Source organism: Megalops cyprinoides, chromosome 3 (genome assembly GCF_013368585.1).
Source record: "Megalops cyprinoides isolate fMegCyp1 chromosome 3, fMegCyp1.pri, whole genome shotgun sequence".
Classification (NCBI taxonomy): domain Eukaryota; kingdom Metazoa; phylum Chordata; class Actinopteri; order Elopiformes; family Megalopidae; genus Megalops; species Megalops cyprinoides.
The window spans coordinates 35,603,839-35,629,479 of NC_050585.1; the positions used below are offsets into that span (position 1 = coordinate 35,603,839).

The window sequence follows — 25,641 nt, forward strand, 5'->3', positions numbered from 1 at the left end:
CCTTCTGTCTGTCCCAAAGGCCCTGCCCAGAGGGAGGGGGCAGTGCTTGCACTGGTTTGGGGGGGTGGGTGGGGGGAGCAAGGAGTGTGCTGATCTGTCAGTATAGTGTGTACAGGAGGATAAATATAGCACCCGCGTCGGACCTCCTCTCTCACTCAGCCATGCCTCAGCTAAAATTCCAGCCTGACCTTCACTCTGGAAAAGGCTGATATCACAAGACAGGAGTGAAGTGGAGCAGACGGCAGCATTCGCAGAGAACCACAAAAAACAAAAAAAAACACAGCACCCCTTCCCCTCTACACCCCCCTTCTCCGCATGTTCCTTTGGCATGGAGCTAAAACCTGGGGAGAAGGACCTGCGGGACGCCTCGGAGTCGGACCTGACAGACGTTTAGCGTGAGCTTTCTTTTTCTCTGGAAAAAAGGCCGCTGGCCCCCCATTTACCTCCAGCATGGAGGTTTCGGCTGTACGCTGGAGTAGGGCGAGTGTCATCAGCTTCATCAAAGGCCTGGGTAGGTGTAGGTGTGTGTGTGTGTGTGTGTGTGTGTGTGTGTGTGTGTGTGTGCTGTCATCTGTGCGAGGCTATGTGAACACAGTGGGGACAGAGCATTAGCTGGTGGTGAGGGGGGATGGGGGGCAATGCTGGGAATTCTTCACATGGGGGGTTGAAATGTGCTGTGAGCTGGATACGAACAGTGGAGATGTGTGAAATTTAGTCTGCCAGCCCAAGGCTCTGGGGTTCTAGTAGAGCCCTCTCATCATATTCCTCTCACAGTCAAAATCTAACTGTGCTTCTCTCTTTTGTTTTGCTGTACTCTCACTGTTCTTTGGCTGTTCTCTCACTACTCTCCTGTATTCCTTGCCCTCTCACTGGTATCCTTTTGCTTTTCTTTTGCTGTTCTGCTCTCACTTGCACTCACATTTTTCAATACTTCTCTCTGTTTTCCTAGAGTAGTTTTTTGTGATGTAGTAATTTGAAGTGATTTGAAGTGTTTTCTGAAGATTCATGTATATGTGAATTTCATTGAAGTTCGCATTAATGGCTGAAATTCTGAATATGATTATTGTTGAAATTCTGAACAATTTATGAAATTCTACAAAAAGACATACACACTATCCTGACTAATTATACATTTGCTTATCAAATGGATTGTATTTAACTTTGCTTGGTGTATTTTTTTGTCATTTCTATTTTAGTTGTGGTGTATCTTTGAATGATTAGAGACAGACATAATGATTGTAGGAAGGCTTTGGTGTCTGATGAAAGTAACTGGACTGACTCAGTTACCCCTCACTTCATTTGCTGGTTATTCAGTTTATTTTAAAGAAACATCAATTTTTTTAGTATTGTTAGTATTGTTATTATCTACTTATGCTGAAGACAACCTTGTCCAGGGACTTAGACAAAGACAGAATATATTTTAAATTTAAAAGAAGCTAACATAGGTACAAATGTAAAATGGCCTCTTTAAACAAACAACCAAACAAAGAAAAAACAACTGTCCATCAGCATTAAATTGTAAAATAAATGACTAAATCATAATTTGAATAGTGGTTGATGCTTTCAGGATTTTACAGTTGGTTGGACTTCAAGTAGGCCCTGTATTTTTTTCCGTTAGGGCTGATCCTGCAGGCTCAGAAAGGTTGCTGATGTGCTTGTCTTGGCAGCAGAGTGTCTTTGCGGTACTGCACGGCCATACCTGTGACCTTTGACTTTTTAAGTGAAAGACACTGTCTCATGGTGACAGATCATTCAGGAGAGGGTTCAGGGCTCATTAACTTTAATTAGCTCGCTGTGAGTTCTGCTGAAGGAAGACCAAACAGTCGTGATATTAATTGCTTTCACTTAAAATCCCTGAAAAGGAATCAGCCTCCATAGCCCATGACAACAATTCATTTGAGAGTGTTTGACGTATGATGAGGGTCAGGGATAAAACAACAAGACTAAGGCTTGTCGTTGTGTTATTGCAGACCCTGAATGCTTTCATTTCAAATCCATTTTATTCATCTCCATCATCCTCCATCATCCTCAGTTTTCAGTATTTTGATTAACCCAGTTTGATTTGTTCTGGGTGAGGAATGTGTAAATGACCTAAAGGCAACTGTACTATCCCTGTGCAGGACTGTTTTTTGGCAGGGGGCTGCTTTAAGGAAAGGCTGTGGGCTCAGAAGAGGCGCATTAGCCTTTCGACCGCTTTACAGGCACCGAAAACAGAGGCGTCATTAAATCCTCGGCGTTACCACCCTGTTGGTGTCAAAGTCATTATTCCACTGTGTTTGAACCACCCTAACAAGCGGAAAATTGTAGTCACTGCCTACTGAGACAGAACCACAGGTTGGTTAGATCTGTCATTGGTCCGTCTGTGTCGGGGGAGCTGGTGTCAACGATAGCTGTGGCCTTGTTTGCACGAACACTGCTCCCTGGCTCCGGCAGGCTGGGGTAAACCCTGCTGCCTTTCCTCAGACGTGGGTGATGTCATTGTGGTGATGTCACAGACAGATGCCGTGGGAATGGCTCTCCCTCTCACTTGTTGTGACTGGAGAAAGTGGTGTAATGCAGGATTGATCAGGGAGAACGGTTCCCTTTAATCGCGGGATTACTACTGATGGTCTGCACTGTATTCAGCAAGACTTCTGCGCTCAAGTAGATTATTGCTTATGTTCAAGGCGCACGTAAACACTAAAGGGGCCAAAGCACTGGAGAAATGCTTCCTTGTGTTTTTGCCCCGGCTGCTCTTTTATAGTGCATGTCATATATCATGCCACATTGAGATTGGATTGGATTGTCTGAAAGCCCATGATGACATTAGAGGTGCTTCAGAGCACAGGGTGGGACCCACAGGCCCAGCTGATAGTCCATTCCCAGATGGGAAACTGTTCAGAACTCTTGTTTTCCCCTAGATGTAGCATTACTAGATCAGAAAGAGTGTTCTGCTTGTATGTCCTGCATAGCACTTTGCAAGGCTGTGTACTCTGTGAACCTGGTATTGTAGACACTTAATTCAATCAATGTAACTGCCATCTTAAATGTATTCTTATCTGATATGGCTGCTTATCTTGCATCTGTAAGGCGCTGTCAAATGGGATGTCTGCTGGGACAACAGGGTGTGAGCGTAGTGCAGTAGAGGTGTGTCGTGATTGGTAGAGAGCAAATAGTTCACATGATTTAATGTTTATTTAAGTTTTGTTTTAGTTGTGTTTTAAGTTTTTAGGAAAGGCATTTAGGTGGCAGTTAGCCTACATTGTGCAGGCTTCTGAGATGTTACATAGACTAACTACTAGACTAAGAGGCTCATAAAAAGAAAAAAAAAAAACAGACGCAATATCTGAGGAAGCACTGAGGAAACGTTGGGCAAATCAGATGTTGGGGAAGTGTTTTCTCCTCATCAAAGGGTGATGACATCATCATTGCAAGAATGAAAACACCAGCTGCTCCATGTGGTGTTTTGTTTTCTGTTCCCAAGCAGAAGAATTTTAGCTAATGCTGGAGAGCAAAGGGACAGATAAAGCTTCTTTTACAATTGGTGCAGGGTGCTAGGGCTGCATGCAGCACGTTTATTCAGCTACAAAGCTAAATTAGGCTGTGGTGTAGAACAGGGTCACAGAAAAGGGAAATGACTCTTAAGATAAAGGCTCAAAGATAAAAATTCATCAGGGAAATAGGACAAAGCAATGCTAAGCAGTACTGACAATTCTAGTTAGTATAGTCATTTGTATTTTATACAAAAATAAATATAAATAAATTAAAGGAAATACAACTTTGGCTTTTTTGGTAAAAAAATGAAAAATATATTTCAAAATACAGCAGAGAAGAAAATAATGACAGATGGCACATGGCAATACCACATGGTATGCCGGTGATAATGACACTGTGTTCTATCATCCAGTACACAGTGTTTAAAGATAATGTGTAAAGTGTTCACTTTATACTTTGTATCTAATGGGTACTAGTATTTCGTGATGCAGAACAGAGTTATGGCGTTTTGGCTGTACTTGTGACACTCTCTCCCAGTCCTCACCAAAAACTCCTCAAAAACATTTTTCTCCTCATTTAAGCCATTTTATTATTGTCACGGGTTTATTAAGAATAGTCACAGCTGTAATGAATGATTTCTAAGTCCGGCCACTTTAAAGCATGTCAAGTTTCCAGCCTTCATGCCTAGATAAAGGGGATGCCCCTTGCCTGATAGGATGCTTGGTGCTTTATATGTTGAGACAATGTACTAGAGAACTAGACCGATGAGTTTAACTAGAGGTGATTTTGCTAGTCCAGTTGAAAGCTATAGTGAATATCAGTGGCCTAACTTCATCGACATCTGTGCTATTGTCTCTGTAGAAGCTTTTCTCAATATTATCCTGAGCTGTTTGTGCTCCTCCTCCAGTTTGAGTTTTGTTGTTCCCAATATCAGTCAACACTTCCTGTTGTGTTTGCTACACCCAACTCCCACCCAAAACCATCACACCAATTAAGATAATAACCACAGGACGACAGTGCCCTTCTGTGTCATTTGAAAGGTTAATGAATGCTGTGTTGTCTGCATATTGAATACTTACCTTCTGCGGTTGGTGCTTTTAATTATTAGGTACTGCAGTTCTTTATTGCTGCAAATGCTTTGTCTTGCTGTCTCTTGCAATATTTTTATGCATGTTTCAATATGTATTTTATTGACAAACGAAAGTCACATTCAAATCAATACAAAGCAATAAGAATACACGGCAACCATGGAGATGTAAAGGTATTAGGATGGCCTAGATATTGGTGCAGTTGGATGACATCAAGAACATGTCTACTGGAAGTGATGTCATTATTTGTTCAAATGGTAACATTTGTTCAAATGTTCACTTATGTTTTGCTGTCCCTGAACTTCTTGCCCTTTAAAAATCCAAAATTTTGCGTGAATGATTTATACTGTATTTATCTATTGGCTCTGTTTGATTGTAGTAGTTTCCTTGAATTCCTCCGGCTTTGCGGTGACATCCTGACCCTGCTTTCTCTCAGAGTGTCTGAAAACCTAAATTACTGAATTGTTCCACACCATTGTACGCTAAATCATGTGTCTGTGTGTGTGTGTGTGTGTGTGTGTGTGTGTGTGTGTGTGTGTGTGTGTGTGTGTCTTTTGGCACAGCTTCACCAGTCGGAAACGGATACAGCAAGCCGCCCATCCCCCCGGCCTGCAGCGTGCAAGGAGACAAGAAGGGCCCTCCAACCATGGCGCCCGTCATCGTGGACCCCGAGAGCAAGCCGGGCGAGTACATCCTCAAGAGCCTCTTCGCCAACTTCACCACGCTGTCGGAGCGCAAGATCCGCATCATCATGGCCGAGCCTCTGGTGAGCTACAGCAGGGGAGCATCTTGTACACCCATTCCCATGCTTGCACACATTACACAACTGAAAAGCCAAATACTGATTCCAGCAGTTCAAGTGAACTGGACCAAGGGTGCAAGAACTGATGACCCCAACCTATAGTCTTCCTGTCACCAATTCCAGTCCCTTCGTCAATTTTCTGTTGTCTTCAATAAAACAAGTCTGCAGTATGTCAGAAAGGAAACAGGTGGAGAAGCAGCAGTTATCAGAGGGTAAAGTTAAGATGCAAGAGCTGCATGTAGTTGGGGCTTGTGTTACACACCTAACATTGTTAAGCATACAATATGGTCCAGCATTAGGGAGTAAGCTGGGTAAGAGAGTATTGTATGGCTTACTTCTGTTTTTTTTGACAGTGATACAAAAAGTTTCTGGTGGAAAATATGGGAAAATAAATAAGTAACAATTAAAGCAGACAGTGCATATGCCCATATGCGTATGTCCATGGGCAGTCATGAATCACTCTACCTGTAAATTTGAACCTTTTGAATGATAACTGATTTCCTTGAAAACCAACAAAAAGCATGCTTTTAGAAAAGCTTTAGACTGTTTTATGTGTAATTGCCAGATTTCTGTGAAGGGCCTCCATGGTTAAGTCTTCAGTTTTGTCCTCTAAAGGTTAGCAAAATGAAATTTTGCCATGTGACTTCTAATATCAAAATCATGATTTTGTTTTGCTGGACTACATTTTTTGCACCTGTACATCATAAAATGAGCCTTGACAGTTATCTGCAGAATGGCTCTGTGCAGACGATCTTGACAACATTACGACAGGAAGCACAACATTGTGGGCCTCCATGTAGCCATGTGAATGGCTGTTAACGATGCAGCGCCATGACTCTCTTGGAGCACCTGCACAATGAATCCTAATGCCTAATTCCATTAGGAGGAAGACAGGAGGGATTTCTCTTTATGGAGGGGAAAGAGGGAAAGGCAACCTTAACTGCCACAGGAAGTAATTAAGTTTAAGTGCGTCTGTCTGGACTCCGCTCCAAGTGAAACCGTATGCCTTCCGATGTTTCAACCTGCGCAAGTACCTCTCTTCACTCTTACATTCAGTCATTGTGCTCTTTGGATGGTTTAAGGAGGTTTATGCTCAGTTTTAGAAAGATCCACAATACCTCTGTCTGCATCTCCAAATTGGAGAAGAATACTAAAGCAAGAAGCTGCGACAATAACAGAAACGAAAGGTGATGTTATGTATGATGTATTGTATGTGTTTAGGCACTGCTAAATGAAGTAATGTAATGTTGTAATGTAATAAAAATCTGTGGTCTATTTGTCATTGCACAGTCGTGAGAGCCATGGCTCCTATTAGATGAAGCATTAATGAGTTTGGTTTCTGTGGGCCTGCGAGTTGTATGGTCCTGTTCCCCTTCAGTTTCTGGCATGTGTCTGTCCATTCGCTGGAAGCGCTGCTGAATGATTTCCCTTGGGCGTGCGCGGAGGTATTTGAATGTCTTAAACCCCCATCGACCATCATCCCCCCTCCTCAAGCTCATCTTCTTCAGAGCACTTCAACAAATGACAGTATGGATTTAGGACGGACTTATTAGGTTATGAATTACCCGCCCAAAACACATTAGACTGCAAGCCATTGTTGAAATTACTTTGGGGATCGATGGTTTTTAGCAGTACTGTTGAGGCTGGAGGAGTCACGTGACCGTTATCTGTCAAGCATGCTGTCTTTGCTATCCTCTGATCCACTTTGGACTGTCAATGAGTGCCCGGTGGGACTTTTTTCGTTTTCATTGCGTCCTTAGTGTGCCATTCACCAGTCTTTCATTAGCTTTTCTATTGGAAGGAAACTGGAAAGGAGTGCTGAAAAGTTAGCTGAATGTGTGATAAACAGAAAGAATTGTATTTGCAAAGGATATTGATACTTTCAGAAAGGATCGTCCTGCATCATGGGCTCACACGTACGGGGCTTTAAATTCTGTTTTTCTTGCACATTTTGTTTTATGAAGTATTTCTTCCAGTGGTAGTCTGGAAGGATACTGTGGGGGCTGAGAATTGTTGCCTCTGATTTCCCCTGTGTCTCAGTCAGCCCCGCTGTTGCCGTGGGATGAGGAAAAAGCTAACGCTGCTCATGGTGGTGCTTGCTAATAGAACAGCACAGGAGCTCAGGAACAACACCAAGGAAGGGAGAAAAACATTGTTTTCTCCAGTGTCTCGCTCTCTCTTTCCATCCTTCTGTCTCTGTTTTCCTCCCTCTCTCTCTTTCTCTCTCCCTCTTTTTCTCTCTCTCCCCCCTTCTCTCTCCCTCTGTCTCTCCCTGTTTTTGCTTGAATCTGGGAGTATAGGCCAGTGGTCAGAAAGTGTCTGACATCACTCTGCAGCCCAGGATATGTTCAGTAGTCCTTGCTAAGACTGAGATGAAGGTAGAGGCACTATAATTTTGAAGCATGTGGTAGGGGGCGGGGTCACAGCAGCTGTTATTGGGAGTTGGAGGAAGAGGGATGAGACATTCGATGAAGACTGAGCTTAGGCACCGGATGCCAAGCACCTGTAGATCATAAGCAATTCACACAGAGCAGGAGCCAGACTGGTCTCAGATATGCTGTCATGTAACGTGTGCCTTTGTGTCACGCTGTGCCAGGCCCGTAAGGCACACAGTTCTCTTAATGATAGCGTGTCTTGGCTCTGTCTGTGTCCAATAAGAGAATGCTGAGAATGACAAGGCAATATACCACATCTCCCGAAAGGCACAGGGTGTAAGTCAGAGAAATGCTCCTCTCGCGTTCCTGGCACTCTGTACCATCTGTCTGCATCCGACAGGCGACGCAACCTGACCGTGGCTCTGGGATTCCCGCCCCCCAGAGATTGAGAGGTTTTGTGTTTTCCTCTTAGTGCCTGCGCAGAAGTGGAGGAGAGGCTCCCTGAGGTGGAATCTTTGGTGTCCTGGTGACACCCAAGGCGAGTCCGGGGGGGTTCCTCATTAGCTTGGTGGCCATGGTGCCAGGGCAGCTGTGTGTGAGGTTGCTGTGTGTCCCACAGGCCTCGTCTGTGCTTTTAGTGTTAATTACCACAGAGACTACCGCCATTCAATTCTCTCATATTACCTCTGACCCTGGTGGTGGCTTGTGCCTCCAAAATATGAAGAAGGAGATAGAAGCCATGAGGTGGTGGTGAATGGGTGGCAACTAATGTTTGATTTTAAACATGAGCTGTGTATCGTGTTTAGCATTGCTGAATGCAAAACATACCGTGCATGAAATTTATATTCTCAAGCCATTTTGATACAGGCTTTTCATACATGTATTGTCTTAACTGAGCAAAAGTCCGCCTTATGCTTGTTTCTCTATCACTGCCTTAGTAGCTAATTAGCTAAATGATGTCTGCTTTCAGTTGAAGGCAATCGTTCATATCGAAGTATAGTTTATTTTTCTTGATTTTCTTTATGCTCCTTTATGTGATTTTTATGTTGTCTTATAATTTTTCTTAGTGTTGATGAGTGCTTCAGATGCTTACCTAGGCAAGCCTCCTTTGACAGTGACTGTCTCCTGTAATTCTCTTATATTCCCATAGAGAGTGATTCTTCAGATAATCTCAAATTACCAGAGAGACTGCCCCCTCCAATTAATGTCATATTACCATAGGAGAATACCCCCCTTCAAGAATACCCCCCTTCATCTATAATTACCACAGAGACTGCCCTGTGAAGTAACAGACTTCACCTGTACTGAAACTATACCTGTCCCTAATGTTTTTAAACATGGCCAGTCTTATAGCTTTGCTTATTTAGTGTGGTGAATGTGTTTGTTTTTGTGTGAGCGTGCCTAAAACTGCACGTTAGATAATGAGCCATACCTTCTTAATCACAAACATTTGAAAAAGGTGTGGCTGCGGTGTTTTTCTTTGGCATTGTAAATTGTGCCAGTTCCTGGTTTGTTTAATTTTTTTTTTTTTTTTAATTAATTTTGTATTTTTTTGCCTGCAGCTGTTTGGCAGGTGGTGAGACAGTCCGTACTCTCAAAGTTCCCATCATATAATGTAATGGGACCTCAGAGACTGTCCCTTTGTGACTGTTTTATCATTGTGCAAGTCCCAGCACATGAAGGAGTAATTTCACTTCTTTGTACTTTTACTCTCCTTGGTTCACTTACCCAGCCCTGTGCTTCAATTACCAGCCCTGTGTCACATTTGATGTTTGGACCATAATAGTTTTGAAATGACAGAGACTCCACTTGAGAAATGGTTAAGCAACAACATTGAGAATTGAACTGAAGAAGAGCCCATAATGTTTCCAAAACAGTGTTCAGTGACTTGTGGCCCAGAAGTCACACTAGCAACATTGTTGCAATACTTTGTGTTAGACGTAATATTTGTTATCTGAGAGAGAGTTAAAAAAGGAAGGAGATGTGTAGGTGTAGGTGCAAATGGAGAAAGCCTCTCTTTGAAACAGCACAAAGCTGTGGTCTCAGGGTAACATTATACATGTGAAAACCTGTCTAGAGAGACTGAGACAGAGGGAGTCCTGTTTCCTCCTTTCTACTTATCATACTCTGAGGTAAAATTCCAGTGAAACTCACACTTAAACAAATTCTGTGCTGGACCTACAGCAGGACGAAGTTCTGGCATGCTCCCTCTATCCCTCCAGTCTTTCAAGGGAGTTACTATGTTTTTACACAGAGTGATCTGTGTCCAAAAAACACTGCAAATGTTGACAAAAATCCTTCCACTGCACTGAGACCTGGCCAATGCCTCAAAAGACCTCAGATGAAGCACCTGTGAATGAAAATTTCAGTTGCCAGCTGGGCCTGTGTCCTCTTAATCACACTGTAGTTGCTTGGGGTGGTCTGATTCCCAGTCCCACAGGTGGGTAGAGATGTGCCCAGACCTGCTGACTTACCGCTGAGCAAGAACACATCATGGAGGCGCACCTGAGTGCACAACAGGTCCTCGGGGGACTGATTGCGAATACTGGTGTCCAGCGCTGAATTAGAACATTGCAGGACATAGCATTCAATATGTTTATTTTCCTTAAAAATATTTTAAAAAGTGTTTTTAAACTGTGCTAAGCCAGTAATACATTGTATATACTTTAATTGAATTACATATGTATACATATACGTATATACATATGTGTGTGTATGTGTTTCAATATTTCTATGTACATGTAAAGTATAAATAAATAAGTAATTCGTAAATAATTCCATTGTTTACGATGCGTATGCTTGAAACTGTTGGGTGACAGTGTCAAAAGTACAGTAGGTCATACTGTAAATGGGAAAATTCCGATGTTGCTCAACGTCAGTGTTGAGCGTCCTCCCCCGCGGACATCTCTGGGTGTTTACTCAGATCTAGGGCATCGCAGAAAAGGTAGCTGTGGGACCGCATTCCGCTCATTCCCGCCGGGCCGGGTCCGCTCCCGCTCCCTTGCTCCGAACAGGAAGCCCTCGCCAGCCGCGCGGACGCCTCTTCCTCCTCGGACAGGGCAGAGCTATGGCAGGAATGGAGGGAATGTGGCCAGTGTCCGCTCCCACTCGTGGAGGCGTGCAGAGAAACCCTCCCCGGGCCAGGACCGGGAGTGACTGGAGCCTAATGAAAGGCATTAGCCCTGATTGATTGAGAGCTGGAATGGCACAGGATGTCATTAACGTCGCCTCCATAATTGTCACTCTCTGGCAGTATGTGGTGGTTTCCGCTAAGGTGGCAAAAGTCAAGGACTTTGCTAAACGAATCGTCTAAGAGGAGTTGACGGCTCAGATGCCTTTTTCCTCTGCACTCATTTGATATCAACTGTATTATATCTACTGAGATTAACAGATATCACACTTTTAATGGAACAGCATAACACCAAATGTGTTAGGTCATCTTATGAACATCTTGTCACCTGACTGTCAGGGTTAATAGATGTGTTTGTCTCTTCTTGCAGGAAAAGCCACTGACAAAATCCCTGCAGCGGGGGGAGGATCCACAATTTGACCAAGTACGTTCATGTTTATATTTGTGTGAATGTGCCTGTGTTAGACACAGGGAGGCCACATGGGGATTTTGTAAGTGTGGCATGGGAGAGACCTGTTGAAGGAAGGGGCAAGTGTATGTGTGCTTGCTTCTGTTCCCCCCGTGCTCTGACCAGACACCCCTCTTCTCCCATGTACTGACCAGGGCCCACCTTGTTCCGCCCTTTCTTGCTACCCTCACTCTCCCACACATAAGGTGCCCAGTGGGGGCACTTCACACTGTAGATCCTTCTGCAGTCAGTGTCCCCCACCTTCCACACTCTCCCTAAATCTCCCCTCTCCCTCTGTATGAGCTCCTTCCTTCCCTTCCCTTCCCACTCTACCTTCTTTCATGCCTGCTCAATCTCTCCATTCTACCTCTCTCTCTCTCCCTTTTTAACTTTCTTTCCCTTCCAGCTATAATCCTCTCTCATACCGTCTCCCTCCCAGCCCTTTTCCTGGTATTACATTCAAATCCAGAGTATATTATTTCACAAGAGCATACTGTCAGGAACAGAGGGAATCTGTTGCTTCATAATCCATCACAGATAACGAGCTGTTAAACTGTTGTCACCAGTCAGGTTTTTTACACTGTACAAGCTGCTCATACGTGCCTGCGCTCTGCTTTGCCTCAGCTCATCAGCACCATGAGCTCGTTGGCCGAGTACTGCCTCCCCTCCATCCTGCGCACGCTCTTCGACTGGTACAAGCGGCAGAACGGCATCGAGGACGAGTCCCACGAGTACAGACCCAGAGCCAACACCAAGTCCAAAAAGTGAGATGTTTACACACTGCCACTCAGGCCACCTGCTTACGAGGCGCTCCCGAGAGCTGAATTCCAGTGTTGATTTAAGTGTTCTCTAGGTCTAGACTTAACCTCTCAGGAGGAATGGCCCCCTTAGATACAGGTAAAGACTGTTAAAAATGCTTGACATGCTTCCCCCAGCAGACGCCCAGCCCTCAGCATTCAGCAGTCTCACAACTAGGTCACACTTCCAAAAATGGCATGTCCCAGCGCTGTCAATCAGCCCGTGAAATGTCACCTTAACCTCTGTTCTCTTAACAAGCACAGTGTTTGTCATCCTTGGTCCAGGAGCTCAGCTGTTTCGGTAATTAGTAATGATAATGATTTGAAATCTCCTCAGAGTTACAATACCTGCCTTATGTCCTTCAAGGTTGTGTTGTGGGAGGTGTGAATTAGAAAGCAATTAAAAGTAAAGATATTTTGTCAGTTTATTTTACAAGGATCTCCTAGGTCAAAGTAGTAATGTAGAGGTATTAGATTTGCGCTTCAGTAAGATTAGTTTGTAATTAGCTGAGCAGCCTCCAAAATTAGTTAAAGGAAGAAGCAATTAATCTTAATGCTGGGTAATCATCATCTTGTGCAAGGGGTACAAATGAACAGAAAAAGGGTAAGAAATTGCTGACTTATCTTTTCATGAAGGAACATCAGTGACTTGAATCATTGCAAGAGGCGATGGATCTCAGGTCCTCACATACAGGCTTTATCAAACCCCGTATGAAGACTCAGATGGTCTCCATTTCAGCCACATATGTGCTCTTCTCCCTCTTTCCCCCCCTCTCCCCACCCTCAGCCAAAGCACCATTGATTCTGACCTTGATTGCTGCCCCTGGGCCATTATTCCTGAATATGTGACAAACCATTAAACAGGCAAACACCTATCAATATTTAAACAGCGACAGTAACTCTCCGGAGCCAAAACCAATAATGTGCGGTATTTACCAGTGGAAGGTAAACATTGGGATGTTGTTTGGTTAGCCATGGAGTATCCGGGGCCAACTCATGCCTGTACCAGATGTAACTAGAATACCACAGGGGCGTGTCCCTGGAATCCAGTAAGGCATAGACAATATTGTGATTGATGGGTTTGTGTCCGACAAACCCCCCCAATCCTACCTACAGTCAACCAGACCTCGCTGCATTGGTTTTCTTGAAGAAATTCTTGCCATATCTTGTCATGACATATGCCTGTCATCATCTCAGCAAAATAGTGCCTAATGCAAACTGGAGGTCATTATTAAATGAATGGTATTCATTTTGTTTGTTTCCTGTACATGAAAGTGGAGATAAATCCCTCCTACAGCCAAACACTAGTATGGATGTCACACTAAACTACTCTATATTCCAAGTGACTGCTACTAATTCCTCCAGAACTCTGTTGAAATTTACACCTGTATAAGCTGATACTTTTTGGTGTGATCTAAGTGGAAATCACTGAAGAAATCAGAGAAAATAATTATTGAAGGTTGAAAAAGTATATCCCAAATGAGAGCTGCATGTGTATGTGTGTAAACATTATTGGTTTTACACAAGACATAGCAAAAATGTTTGGTTAAATCTTGACTGGTTCAGCTTACGTCTCTCTCCCTCTCCCCTGTCTCTTGCAGTGATGAGCAGCAGAAGGATTATTTACTCGAAAGGAGGGACCTCGCCATTGACTTCATTTTCTCTCTAGTACTTATAGAAGTTTTGAAACAGGTACATTATGTGTTTCTCATCGTCTGTGTGTCCTGTGTCTGTATTGTTTGTTTATACTCTGAATGAATTCTGTTTCTACACAACACTCTGCCTCTCTGAGTCTGCCACACTGTGTACATGTTGCTGGTCCAGAATGTCACAAATCCCCTCTCAACTATCAAATACAAATTTAGTGTAGCTACTGTAGATGGGATACTGTTACTGTTTTCCCAGAAATAAGCTGCTACTGATGATGGTTTGATGGTACAACTAAGCATTTGTTCCTGACTGACTCTTGTCATCTTTCTCTGACCAGATCCCACTCCATCCTCTGATAGACAACCTTATCCAGGAAGTCATTAACTTGGCATTCAAACATTTTAAATACAAAGAAGGGTAAGAGTCCAGTCTATTACATTCCTTCTTAAAATGTCAAAAAAGGCCTGTGGGTCTGAAGATGTGATTAGAAGAGGTTTCTGTGCTTTGGTGTAGTTCTGCTGGACAGTTTTGTATTGTTTTTTCCTCTGAGGTGTTCTGTGTTTGAATAACATGACTGACACCTTAAATGTCTTCCCTCAGGTACCTCGGTCCCAACACTGGCAACATGCACATTGTAGCAGACCTCTACGCTGAAGTTGTGGGAGTTGTAGCACAGTCCAGGTTGGTAATCACAGTACTGCTGTTTAGTTGGTACTCCCATCAACATGGGTATTCAGAAACTCCAGGTAAAAGCCTGTGGTAAATTTGTTTCATTATGATTTGATTTCATAAAGCTAACATGATTATTTTGAAGATTTACTAAATTACTGAGCTGTTCATATTTCCTACAATTCTGGTTGAAACAGAGTGCGGTATTCTTTTAACTTTGTTACATGCTACCTCCATTTGATTGGCTGTACTGTGAAGCTGGCTACACTGTATGTCCCGTATAGAAGAAGGCTCAGGTAGTGATGAAACTTATGTAAATTTAGTTTTCACACAATTAGACATACTCCACTTTTGAATGTAAAGACTACATTGCACTGTATCTACAAATGAGGTAAGTGTCTGGAGTCTATTTATTCATGAAGAATATTTTTTACAGAATGAGTACCAGCAACATTTGAAGATTAGAAGTAGTGCAGCAGCCTCTGAGCTTTGTATGAAGGTTAAATAGCCTGATGTAGGTTACAGATTTTTGAGAGGAGCGTATACCCTTGGTTACTAAAACAAATCCAGTTTTTCAAAATGGATTTACATTTGAAAAATTCATTGTTGAAATAGGTAAATAATACAATTGTATTTATCCATTGGTTGATTTATTGGCTTTTAAACCATTCTATTGGTCATAAACATTACTCATACATTTTGAAGGTGTGATTGTTGAATGCAGTATGGTGTTCTCTTTGATTCAGTGTCAGATCTATGCACCGTGAAAATTGAAAGCCATTATCTTGATGGACGACATATATGGTCCTAAGCCTAGTAAAGCTTCATCATTGTTATGTATGTGTCAGAGATCATTAATATGAATGAAACTCTAATGACTTTGAATCAATGGACCAATGCAAGTTATTTTGGGTCATAGCTCTCTTTTTCTCAGCATATTTATTGACTGCGGGTGCCAGTTTCTTCTTATCTGTAAAATAAAATATGCTGAAAAATGTCATTTGCACCAATGGGGGATCCAAAACCAGCACATTTTGTGCTGTTTGCTTGCCTGTAGCCAAGAATATTAACATTACTTCTTTGTTCTATTCTGCTGTGTCCTTACCAGGACACAACACAATAAATATCCTGCAGTAAGGAGGGGCTGAAGCAGTGCCGCCACTCCCACCAAATGCCACTCTAAATTTAGGACTAGCTGAAGAATCCATCTACAAACCAGGTCATAGCCCATGAATTTCAGTGGAGTGGCTTTACTTCTGTGCCTAGGTGCAATGTGGGTCCAGTGTGGACTGCAGCTTGGTGCTGATTGGTCCTTAGCAGTGCGAAGACAGAGCAGACCCAATTACAGTTTGATCTTCCTGGTACGATCTGAGAGGATTGTGCTTTTTGTCCCTCGCAGTAACCCATCTGAGCTCCCTCCCTCCTCCCTCACGCTATGTGGGTGCTGTTACACTGTTGTGGAAGAGCTGTCAAAATAACCCACGCAGCTCAGCAGACGGTTCTCTGGTTCCCCTTCCATGAGCTATCAGCGAAGCACAGAGGGAATGAAGATCCTTTGCAGAGACAACCGTGCCCTGAAACGGCAAAACCTGAAAACAGCGCAGTGCACAACTTGCACACTGAAACGTCCCAACGGTGGTTTTCTTCAAAGCCTACCTGTGATACAGATTTCAATCTGTGTTTCTCAGGTTCCCTGCTGTGAAGAAGAAGTTCATGGCGGAGCTGAAGGACCTGAGGCACAAGGAGCAGAGCCCGTATGTGGTCCAGAGCACCATCAGCCTCATCATGGGGGTCAAGTTCTTCCGCATCAAGATGTACCCCGTGGAGGACTTTGAGGCCTCCTTCCAGTTCATGCAGGTACCCTGGCCTGCATGCAGCACAGTTCTGAAGCAGAGATCCTGTCTCAGTAAAGAGCTACTCCCAGGCTTTTGAAACCATCCAAAAGTCCTTGTTTGTCTCTGGAGATCTCCGCTGTAGTATTGTAATATTCATCACACACAATAACAGTAGGGCTGCGCTTTTATGATAGGAATTTACTAAATGCTGGTGGCAGGAGGAGGCTGCTTAGCAATAAGTCACAGAAATACACACTTAATGCGATAAGTCACAGGAATATGTACAGTCAGAGCATAGCTTTGTTTCACCCGGAGCATGGTGTGATTTCATTTGCAGAGCAGCATAAACAACAGCCTTGGGTTGGGGAAAAGGACAAAAAAACGACATCCAGCAAAACGAATCCAAACAAATGAACGACACTTGCGACCTCAGTCCATACAAAAAAAGGAACTTTTCACCTTTTTTTGGGAAACGTTCTGTGTGAGCATGAACTGGTATTCACTTGCTCTAACGCAGGAAACTACCTATACGAATGAGCTGAGGTTTCCACAGTTGTACTCTAAACAGTGCTGTAGCTAGCTAGCTAATCAGATACACTGCTTTGTTGTGTTGGTAGGCTGCAGTAGGTTGTGTACTGTAAGCCACACAGTCACCCACAGGATAATTTTCTTTCTTAAAAAATGTGAGAACTGTGCCTTACCCCTGAATCAAGCTAGCTCTCAAGGTGTTTCCACTTGTAATTGTTTCTACTGGGGAATAAGCCGTCTGTCTCTGATCCAGCCCAAATCAAAGCAAGAAGTGAATAGAAAGCCTTTTGTCACCCTTTCCTGACACTTTACTATTACATACCTATACTTTGTCAATTTATTAGTTCAATAAGGAAGACTGTCATGAAAAAATCAAAACAAAACAACTAAAAACTAGTATTACTTCATCTTCAGTTCTCCTCCAGAATTGTCATATGTTCTGTTGAGTCAAGGTGAGGAGAAAAAGTTCAGGGCTATTGCATTTCTGCCAAACAGCCCTCAGGTTACGAGTGAAACTAAGGATTTACATTACATTACATTACATTCATTTAGAAGATGTGCTTATCTAGGGTGACTTCCAGTACAAAAGAACATAAGTGTATCCATTCAAGTTTATTGAGCAACAGTGTCATACCAGGCTAATGCTCCCGGACCAGTGAGCGTGAGCATAACACTGCTCAAGCCCTATCACAAATTAACTTGTAAACCTGACTAGACAAGGGAAGCCAAGTACACTACCATGCATCAGTCACTAGATCACAGAAACCAAAACACATTGTGATACTACGCATAAATTAAACAGCAAGTAATACAAGTTTTCTCAAGGTAATATCAACAATGGAAGTGAGTTACAGGCTGAACATGGCCGACGATGCTTCAGCTGCCAGCTCATCTCTGTAATCACTGTGTATCAGTAGATCTCTCCATGTACAGCATTCATAGTGACTTCATGTGTACATGTACTGCATTCTGTCTTTGGGAGGGACTCATTACTTGCAAGTGAAGTGCTTGTACAACTGTTGGCGATGAGAGGGATATTAGCTCTTTCAGTGCCAAGACTCCTCCATGTTTCCAGGTTCAAATGCTATTCATCTGTTATGATTTATTGAGACACACACATAAGCCAATCCAGTGTATAAGTTACAGCTCCTGCTGTGTTGGTGCAGTAACCTGTACCACCCAGAGTCACTGTCCTTTCTGTCTGATCACAGGAGTGTGCCCAGTATTTCCTGGAGGTGAAAGACAAGGACATTAAGCACTCCTTGGCTGGGCTCTTCGTGGAGATTTTGGTTCCTGTGGCAGCGGTGAGTCATTCCCCTCTGATAGGCCATCTGTTTATCTCTTTCTGTCTGTCTGTCTCAGCAAATTTCTTCATGGTTTGGATCTTGTCCTCTGCATTATTGGTATTTGTTGTTTTAGTTCAAAAACACATTCATTCTGGCACTCTTTTCACCTGACAAGGCTTACCAACCAGCTTTTTCAGTTCATTTTTCAGCTAGTGTTGTGTAATTCTAGTCAAGGGCGATATAATACTGCAAGCATCTCATTTGTTTGTGTCTACTTTTGTCCTCCTGCTGTGATATTCTGCACCAGACCTCATTTGTATTCACCTTGTGTTGAGCCCCTTTATTGATGGCTGTTCCCTGTGTGTACAGGCTGTGAAGAACGAAGTGAACGTGCCCTGTCTGAGGAACTTTGTGGAGACTTTATATGACACAACGCTTGACCTGTCCTCCCGGAAGAAGCACTCTCTGGTGGGCCCCTGACATGGCCGTCCTTTGCATTCTGGAAACATTTGTGTATTCTGTAGTTCTTCAATCATGCCAGGGTGGATATGTGTAGAAAGGGGCTTAGAAGTGGAATGTAAATTACAGCGGCTCTCTCATCATCCTCAGCAGCACACTTGCTCCGAGTGAGTGAAAGGCATTCCAACAGCTCGTTCGTACTGTAGATAGGGCACACATTGGCACACTGGGCCTCAAAAGGGCAGAATTCCACTGGCTCTTCTTTCACTGGCCTTTTCTCCACAACACACTGTTGTCTGAAGCCCCCAGAATAAGACCTGGGGAGGTAACAGTGCTTATGGAAAATCAGCAGAGAATGGAGGAATCAATCCTGCGCATTCTGTAGTCTCAGAGATAGCGACTAAACTAGAAAACAGCAACGGTGTCTTCAGTGAAATCACCTGGTGTACATACCATTCCTCCTAGGGCCAAATACTGTGAATGTAAGTAAGTGGGAGAGTCTGGTGACAACCAGACAACCACAACACGCCCCTGTAAGGGAAATTACCATGTCATGTCATTTCAGACATGCATGTTGTGAATTAATTGTGTAGAGATTTGATGAATTTGATTTAAAGCTGTTTAAAGCTCAGTACTAGACATGTAAAGCGGTGATCGACAGGCCCTATGGTGTAGATTGTAACTGGGTTAACTGGGTAGAATTTAGTGTCTGTGTCTGTGTGTCTGTGTGAACTGTTTCTTTATATTAACTTATAATAACAAAATAAAATTTACCTTATTTTGTTTTCAGTTGAACATTTACAGTTCTGTTTTAGTTACAGTACTGTTTTAGTGTGTATGGTAAGGTGTGGGGCTGGGTCTTAAAATTGTGTTGTAAACACAGACATATACCCAGCCAACAAACTGTCAGATGTACAGTATCTGAAGAATGATGATGCTTATGACCTTTGTGTAAAACATGCCAAGTATCCTCCACAGTGTTACATAAAGAACTCTGCACATATTGGAACTGCTAGTGTCAAACAATTGCCTTAATAGTGGGTTGATTCAACTAAGGACAAATTTGTAGTATTCGACAGAAAATGTGATATGTTCTGACAGCCTCAGGGATTGTGGCAAAGATACACACAACGATCTGGGATGTGATGGTTCTTGTCACACGGGTGGGTGGTAGACTGACAGCTCTCTCCACCCCCAGGCACTGTACCCCCTGGTGACGTGTCTGCTGTGTGTGAGCCAGAAGCAGCTCTTCCTCAGCAGATGGCACGTCTTCCTCAACAACTGCCTGTCCAATCTCAAGGTAATGGCCCAGGGAATGATCCATCCCCCCCGTCCACAGGAGAGCCATAATCTAAGAACATGGCCATTTGTGATCTTAAATTACAAAACCATAGAGTCCGCAGACAGCCGGAAGGAGTCAGTTTTATACATTACATTATTGTCATTTAGCAGACGCTCTTATCCAGAGTGACTTAAATAGGTTACAGTCTTTACATGTTCCCTATTCATGCAGCTGGATATTTACTGAGGCAATTCTGGGTTAAGTACCTTCCACAAGGTAAATCCACAGTGCCCCGATGGGGAATTTAACCAGCAACCTTTCGGTTATGAGCCCTACTCTTTACCACTATGCTATACAGCCCTGAATGTACTGTGTTGTTTGTAAGAAATTACAAAGGCACCTTTGCTGTCATGTTGCTTCACTGACTCTGTCAAAGTCTAAATGTTTTTACATGTGAACTCAAGGTCAGAAACTGTTGTATGGAATGCAGAGAGGTGTAAACTGGACAAATGAGGACATGCTTGAGAATGTGCAGATTATGTAATTGCACAGACAGCAGAAATAACCACTTGTGTTACTGTCGGCTGAGACATTCTGTTCCCACAGCATTTTGTCGCATCTGGGGGAGGTGGGGAGGGAGGGAGTGTTACTATTTCTCTGGATACGGTGTGCTAGTTGGCAGGAATGCTGACTGACGGCACACTTCGGGTCATTTCTCTTCTGCCGTATAATGGTTTTCAGCATAATTGTTTTCTCTCAGCTCGTGCCCTCCTGTGTCAGATTATGCTCACGAGAACGCTTCACATTTTCCGGATTATCAGGCAGCACTTCAGCCATAGCTCTTATAGTGCAGCCATGGGCTCCTTCTGTGGCCAGCAAAGTGAACAGCAACATGTCCACTGGGGTGTTTCTGAGTCCTGGGGCCACAGTCCAACTTCGTGCTAAGATTTTTGTGTCATCCCTTGCGCTGATCTCACACTCAATGACCTGTTTAGCGTGTCTTGAGAGATGCACTGTGCTGGAAAGTTCTTAAGGCTGCCATCCCTCTCTTTCCGCTATGGCGATAACCGAAGTCTTCCCGTTGCAGAACAAGGATCCCAAAATGGCACGGGTGGCGCTGGAGTCCCTCTACCGCCTGCTGTGGGTCTACATGATCCGGATCAAGTGCGAGAGCAACACCGGAACTCAGAGGTGATAGGCGCCCCGCCCGCCGCCGTGCACCGCGCCCCGCCACGTCAGGGACGCGGAACAAAAGTTTGACTACTGTGTCTCTCCCTTTCGTCCACAGCCGTCTCAACACCATCATCACCACGTTGTTCCCTAAGGGGTCCCGCAGTGTGGTGCCCCGCGACATGCCCCTCAATATCTTTGTCAAGATTATCCAGTTCATCGCACAGGTACGCGCAGGGCAGGCCCGCCAATGCCGCCATCTTGTACAGACACTGCGAGCAGGACCACTGAAGCCTGTATGGAAATAGTGCCATTCAACAGCACAAATGGTGAATGTTGAGAGCAGTTGTATTGGCGAAATAAATATTCCTATGGCTCTCAATGTAAATGTCTCAAAATGCTGTGTGTCTGCTGTACGTTGGTGGCAGTTGAATTGAATAACAATAATGTACACAACAATGATGTACATAATCCCCAACCACCTATACAAATCTGATATTCTCAAATATCACAGAGCCACATATATCTGACACACACAGCTACTAGTCTCATATAACGCTGACCATCAATTGTGTGACAGTTGCAGTTGTTTACAAAAGTTGCAGTTGTTTACCAAAGCACTTTTCCTCAACAAAATTGATATCCGTGTCATCTGATACTGAGGTTTTTTTAACAATTGATTTATTTGGATACAGGAAAGACTAGACTTTGCAATGAAAGAGATCATCTTTGACCTGCTCCTTGTTGGGAAACCAGCGAAAGCCTTCAGTCTAAATCCAGAGGTGATGTGAATTTCTTTACCAATGTGTTGTATTTCATTTATTTCTTGCCATAGAAATACCCAAGGAAAAAATGGCAAAGGAAATTTCAAACATATTTGTATTTATAGTGAAGTGAAGTATATTTGAAGTGACTCTGGTTAAGTGTGCCGTTTAATGGTAACAGTGATCATTTTTATTCCAGAGAATGAACATTGGTCTGAGAGCATTCCTGGTCATCGCGGACAACCTGCAGCAGAAGGATGGAGAGCCGCCCATGCCCAACACGGGGGCCACGTTGCCTTCTGGGAACACGCTCAAAAAGAAGAGGACCTTCCTGAGCAAGACTCTGACAGAGGAGGAGGCTAAGCTCATTGGTGAGTCCTTGGGCCACATCACGACATTCAAATTCAAATAGATCATACTGATCTGTTAATAAGAACAGCTGTTTGGATCACAAGAGACTGAAATGTTTTATCTATAGCCTTTGACATCTGTAATAAAGCTTTTCCTCTACCAAGAAAAATCGTCTGCAATACCAAAACATTCCTTTTCAAGAATTTAAATAAAAAGCCTTAATGAACTTGGTATGGTTTACCTCAGGCTCTTAAAACCACACATTAAACCTGAATTACTTCCCAAACATGAATATGTTTCCCAACTGATTTTATAGGCCATTGGCTTTAATCATCACTTTTTCCACTTAAGCTCCAAAAATATATATTCACGTACTGCTCTTCTATTTTTTACTTCTCAAACAGCAAAGTTCAGTTTTTTGATGAATTATTAATGATTAGTGGAATGGAATGAAAGCCAGACCAGAGCTGGGCTCCAGGGCTCCATGTTTTCTCATATTTTCTCAGATTATTCCTCATACCTCTTTATTGTTTGCTAGAAAGCCATGTACATCTTGTACCCATTGTAACCATTTTAGATATTTAGAGCTGGACCTTTTTGTTTCCCCCTCTTTCAGGCATGGCCCTGTATTACTCTCAGGTCCGAAAAGCCATGGACCACATCCTGAGACACCTAGACAAGGAGGTGGGGCGCTGCATGATGAAGACCAATGTGCAGATGCTGAACAAGGAGCCGGAGGACATGATCACGTGGGTGGATCTCTTCTGTGCACTCAGTACTGAAAAAAGGCTCGCCCCTCACTGCCACTCCCTCCTAGGAGCTGGCTGGCCTGCAGTCAGACTGGCAGTGTGTGCCTGAGTAGTGGAGCTTTGGTCCCAGATTTGAGCCCCACTACTCTGCCACACCTGTGAGCTGTGAATTGCACTGAAGCCAGATCCCGCCCCCTGTGAGATGACCACAGATCTCCCTTCCTGTAGAACCTTTTCTCTCTCTGTCACATTTGTATAGTGAGGTGGAAAATAGGGTGCATTTATAAGTGAGTCTTTATAGAGGGCTTAGGTTCTGACCATGACTGACCATGTTTGTCCCTCTCCACCCCGGCAGAGGCGAGAGGAAGCCGAAGATCGACCTCTTCAGGACGTGCGTGGCCGCCATCCCTCGCATCCTGCCGGATGGCATGTCAAAGCTAGAGCTGATCGACCTGCTTTCACGGTGAGTGCCCCAAAAACTCCGGCTTTCCCCGAACCTCTGACCAACCCTTGCACTCTGTATAAGACCACTCCTTACTCTGTGTAATGCCACATTTCTCTCTGTATAACTACATCCTTTCCTCTGTGTAACCACAGCTCCTTCTCTGTATAACTCCACCTCTCTCCATATAGCCCCACTCCTCTCTTTCTCTTTATGTATAACCCCACCCCTTACCCTGTGCAATATCTCTTACCACTCTGTATAACACCTCCTCTTTGTCTGTATATCAATGCCTCGTTACTACTTAATGCCCCCTGTTCCCCTTCCTTCTCCCTTCCCTGCACCGCAGAGCAGCACCCCTTGGAGAGTGTCTGGCCTTGCCCCATGTGTAATCTGACCAGGGAGATTTGACTAATTGGATGTTATTCTCCAAGGTTAAGTCATCTGAGCTTGAACACCCTTTACTATTAGCTATTTAATGACTTGGCCCGATCTCTCTGAAGAGGTTAACAAACACAGGCTTTATAAAGACTTTGGCACAGACTGTTTTAAACCTGAGCAGGTAGCTGATGGGAAAAAGGCTCAGCTAAAACACTGCGGGTAATGTTTCCCTGTAGTACAAACCTTGTGAAAAGTGCCAATTCATCCTTAGGCAAGCGGGCACTGTGGAAATGTGGAGAGCTACAGGATGAAACTGGGGGTCCATATTATACAAGTAATGGCATGTTAAATCATCCTAGTCTGACAAGTAACACTAAAACATTTTTAATGCAGCTGACAAGCATCGTGATCACTTACTGGAAATGTGAGAACCTTTCAAAATTTTAGTACATTTCTGTGCATCTGCCTTCTAGTGTCTTCACAGCCGAAATTAGCAGTTAGTTTTCCATGACACTTACACTGTGTACGTGTGGCTGCTTGTGTGTGTGTATGTGTTTGCGTGTGTGTGTGTGTGTGTGTGTGTGTGTGTGTGTATCTTCTGCCAGGCTGACGATCCACATGGATGACGAGCTGCGCCTCATTGCCCAGAATTCCCTGCAGAGCCTGCTGGTGGACTTCTGGGACTGGCGGGAGGATGTGCTGTTTGGGTTCACCAGCTTCCTGCTGCGGGAGGTGCAGGACACCCACCCCAACCTGCTGGACTCCTCCCTCAGGCTGCTGCTGCAGCTGCTCGCCCAGTGGAGGCTGACCCTGCAGAGCCCCAGCAAGGCCCGGGCAGCCGAGGTACAGGGGTAGTGCTCACCGCTGTTAAAACATTATAAAAACGTTCCCTTTAGGTTGCAGACAAAAGGCAAGGCCCAGGCCTCAGAGGTACAGGGGTAGGGCCTCCTCTTGTTCCCTTTGTGCACTGTGCCACAGGGATTTATTTTTCATCCACTTATATGCAGGAATTTTGTAAAGAACACCTAGTTCATAACCTGTCACCACTGAGAGCCATCTGTTTCTAGTGTTGGCTCACAATAGTCTGTGGGCAGGATGCCTGTGTCCTGTTTTCTTTTCTGACAGCATGGTAGTTCTGGTCTGTCTCCAGTGTAGTTGACCACATTCACACATATTGTTGGTGATATAATGTCCCAAGTTTAGCATTGTTGGTGGTATTCTGTATGGGGTGTTGGTGACAAAATGTCCCAGTTTTGCCGATGGTATACACTGTAAACATTGTTAAACCGGGTATGATATCCTAGTTCAATATTGGTGGCAGGCATGGAGGTGACATAATGTCCTAGTTTAGTGGTGCTGATTGTATACAGTATATGCTGCTTTTGGTATAATGTCCCAGTTTAGCAGTGCAGGTGGTGTACATGGTATTGGTAGTTATAAAATCCCAGTTTAGTGTCTGTGGTATACACAGTGTTGGTGGTTGCAGTGTTCCAGTTTAGTGTCTGTGGTACACATGGTGTTGGTGGATGTAAAGTCTCATATTAGTGTCTGTGGTATACATGATGGTAGTGGTTATAACTCTCCAGTTCAGTGTCTATGGTAGGCTTGGTATCGGTGCTTATGATGTTCTAGTTTTGGTGTCTGCAGTATATCCTCTCTCAGAGTCCCCTGCACAGGGCTGTCCTGACCCCCGGCTTTGCCTCCTCCTCTCTTCCTAGCTGCATCAGAACGGTTCTGGTCACAGAACCCCTGTGGAGCGCAGCCACTGCACCGTGCTGCACGCCGTGGAGGGCCTGGCCCTCGTGCTTCTCTGCTCCTGCAAGACGGCCACCCGCAAGCTGGCGGTGGCCATCCTCAGAGAGATCCGCTTGCTCTTCTCCGCCATTGGACAGGCCGAGGTGAGGGTGGGGTGGGGCGAGGAGCGGGGCCACTGTGCCAGACAGGATGGCACATTTATCATG

The 25,641-nt window shown here is 44.0% G+C and overlaps 1 protein-coding gene across 6 annotated transcripts in view; it reads left to right on the forward strand.

The window, feature by feature from the left end:
* The window catches only part of fryb (furry homolog b (Drosophila)), an 87,360-nt gene that overhangs the window by 23,104 nt on the left and 38,615 nt on the right, over positions 1–25,641 (forward strand). For 4 of the 6 annotated variants that reach the window (XM_036525371.1, XM_036525366.1, XM_036525367.1 and 1 more), the window contains exons 2-19: positions 5,126–5,328; positions 11,240–11,293; positions 11,942–12,081; positions 13,716–13,806; positions 14,102–14,181; positions 14,365–14,445; positions 16,122–16,290; positions 18,008–18,100; positions 18,452–18,550; positions 19,740–19,841; positions 20,911–21,014; positions 21,112–21,220; positions 21,689–21,775; positions 21,957–22,128; positions 22,725–22,857; positions 23,213–23,320; positions 24,286–24,523; positions 25,399–25,578. In XM_036525371.1, the coding sequence (XP_036381264.1) occupies positions 5,126–5,328; positions 11,240–11,293; positions 11,942–12,081; positions 13,716–13,806; positions 14,102–14,181; positions 14,365–14,445; positions 16,122–16,290; positions 18,008–18,100; positions 18,452–18,550; positions 19,740–19,841; positions 20,911–21,014; positions 21,112–21,220; positions 21,689–21,775; positions 21,957–22,128; positions 22,725–22,857; positions 23,213–23,320; positions 24,286–24,523; positions 25,399–25,578 (2,243 nt within the window). The remainder of the gene's footprint in view (positions 1–5,125; positions 5,329–11,239; positions 11,294–11,941; positions 12,082–13,715; positions 13,807–14,101; positions 14,182–14,364; positions 14,446–16,121; positions 16,291–18,007; positions 18,101–18,451; positions 18,551–19,739; positions 19,842–20,910; positions 21,015–21,111; positions 21,221–21,688; positions 21,776–21,956; positions 22,129–22,724; positions 22,858–23,212; positions 23,321–24,285; positions 24,524–25,398; positions 25,579–25,641) is intronic. The other 2 variants (XM_036525372.1, XM_036525369.1) reach the window with 1 other exon arrangement.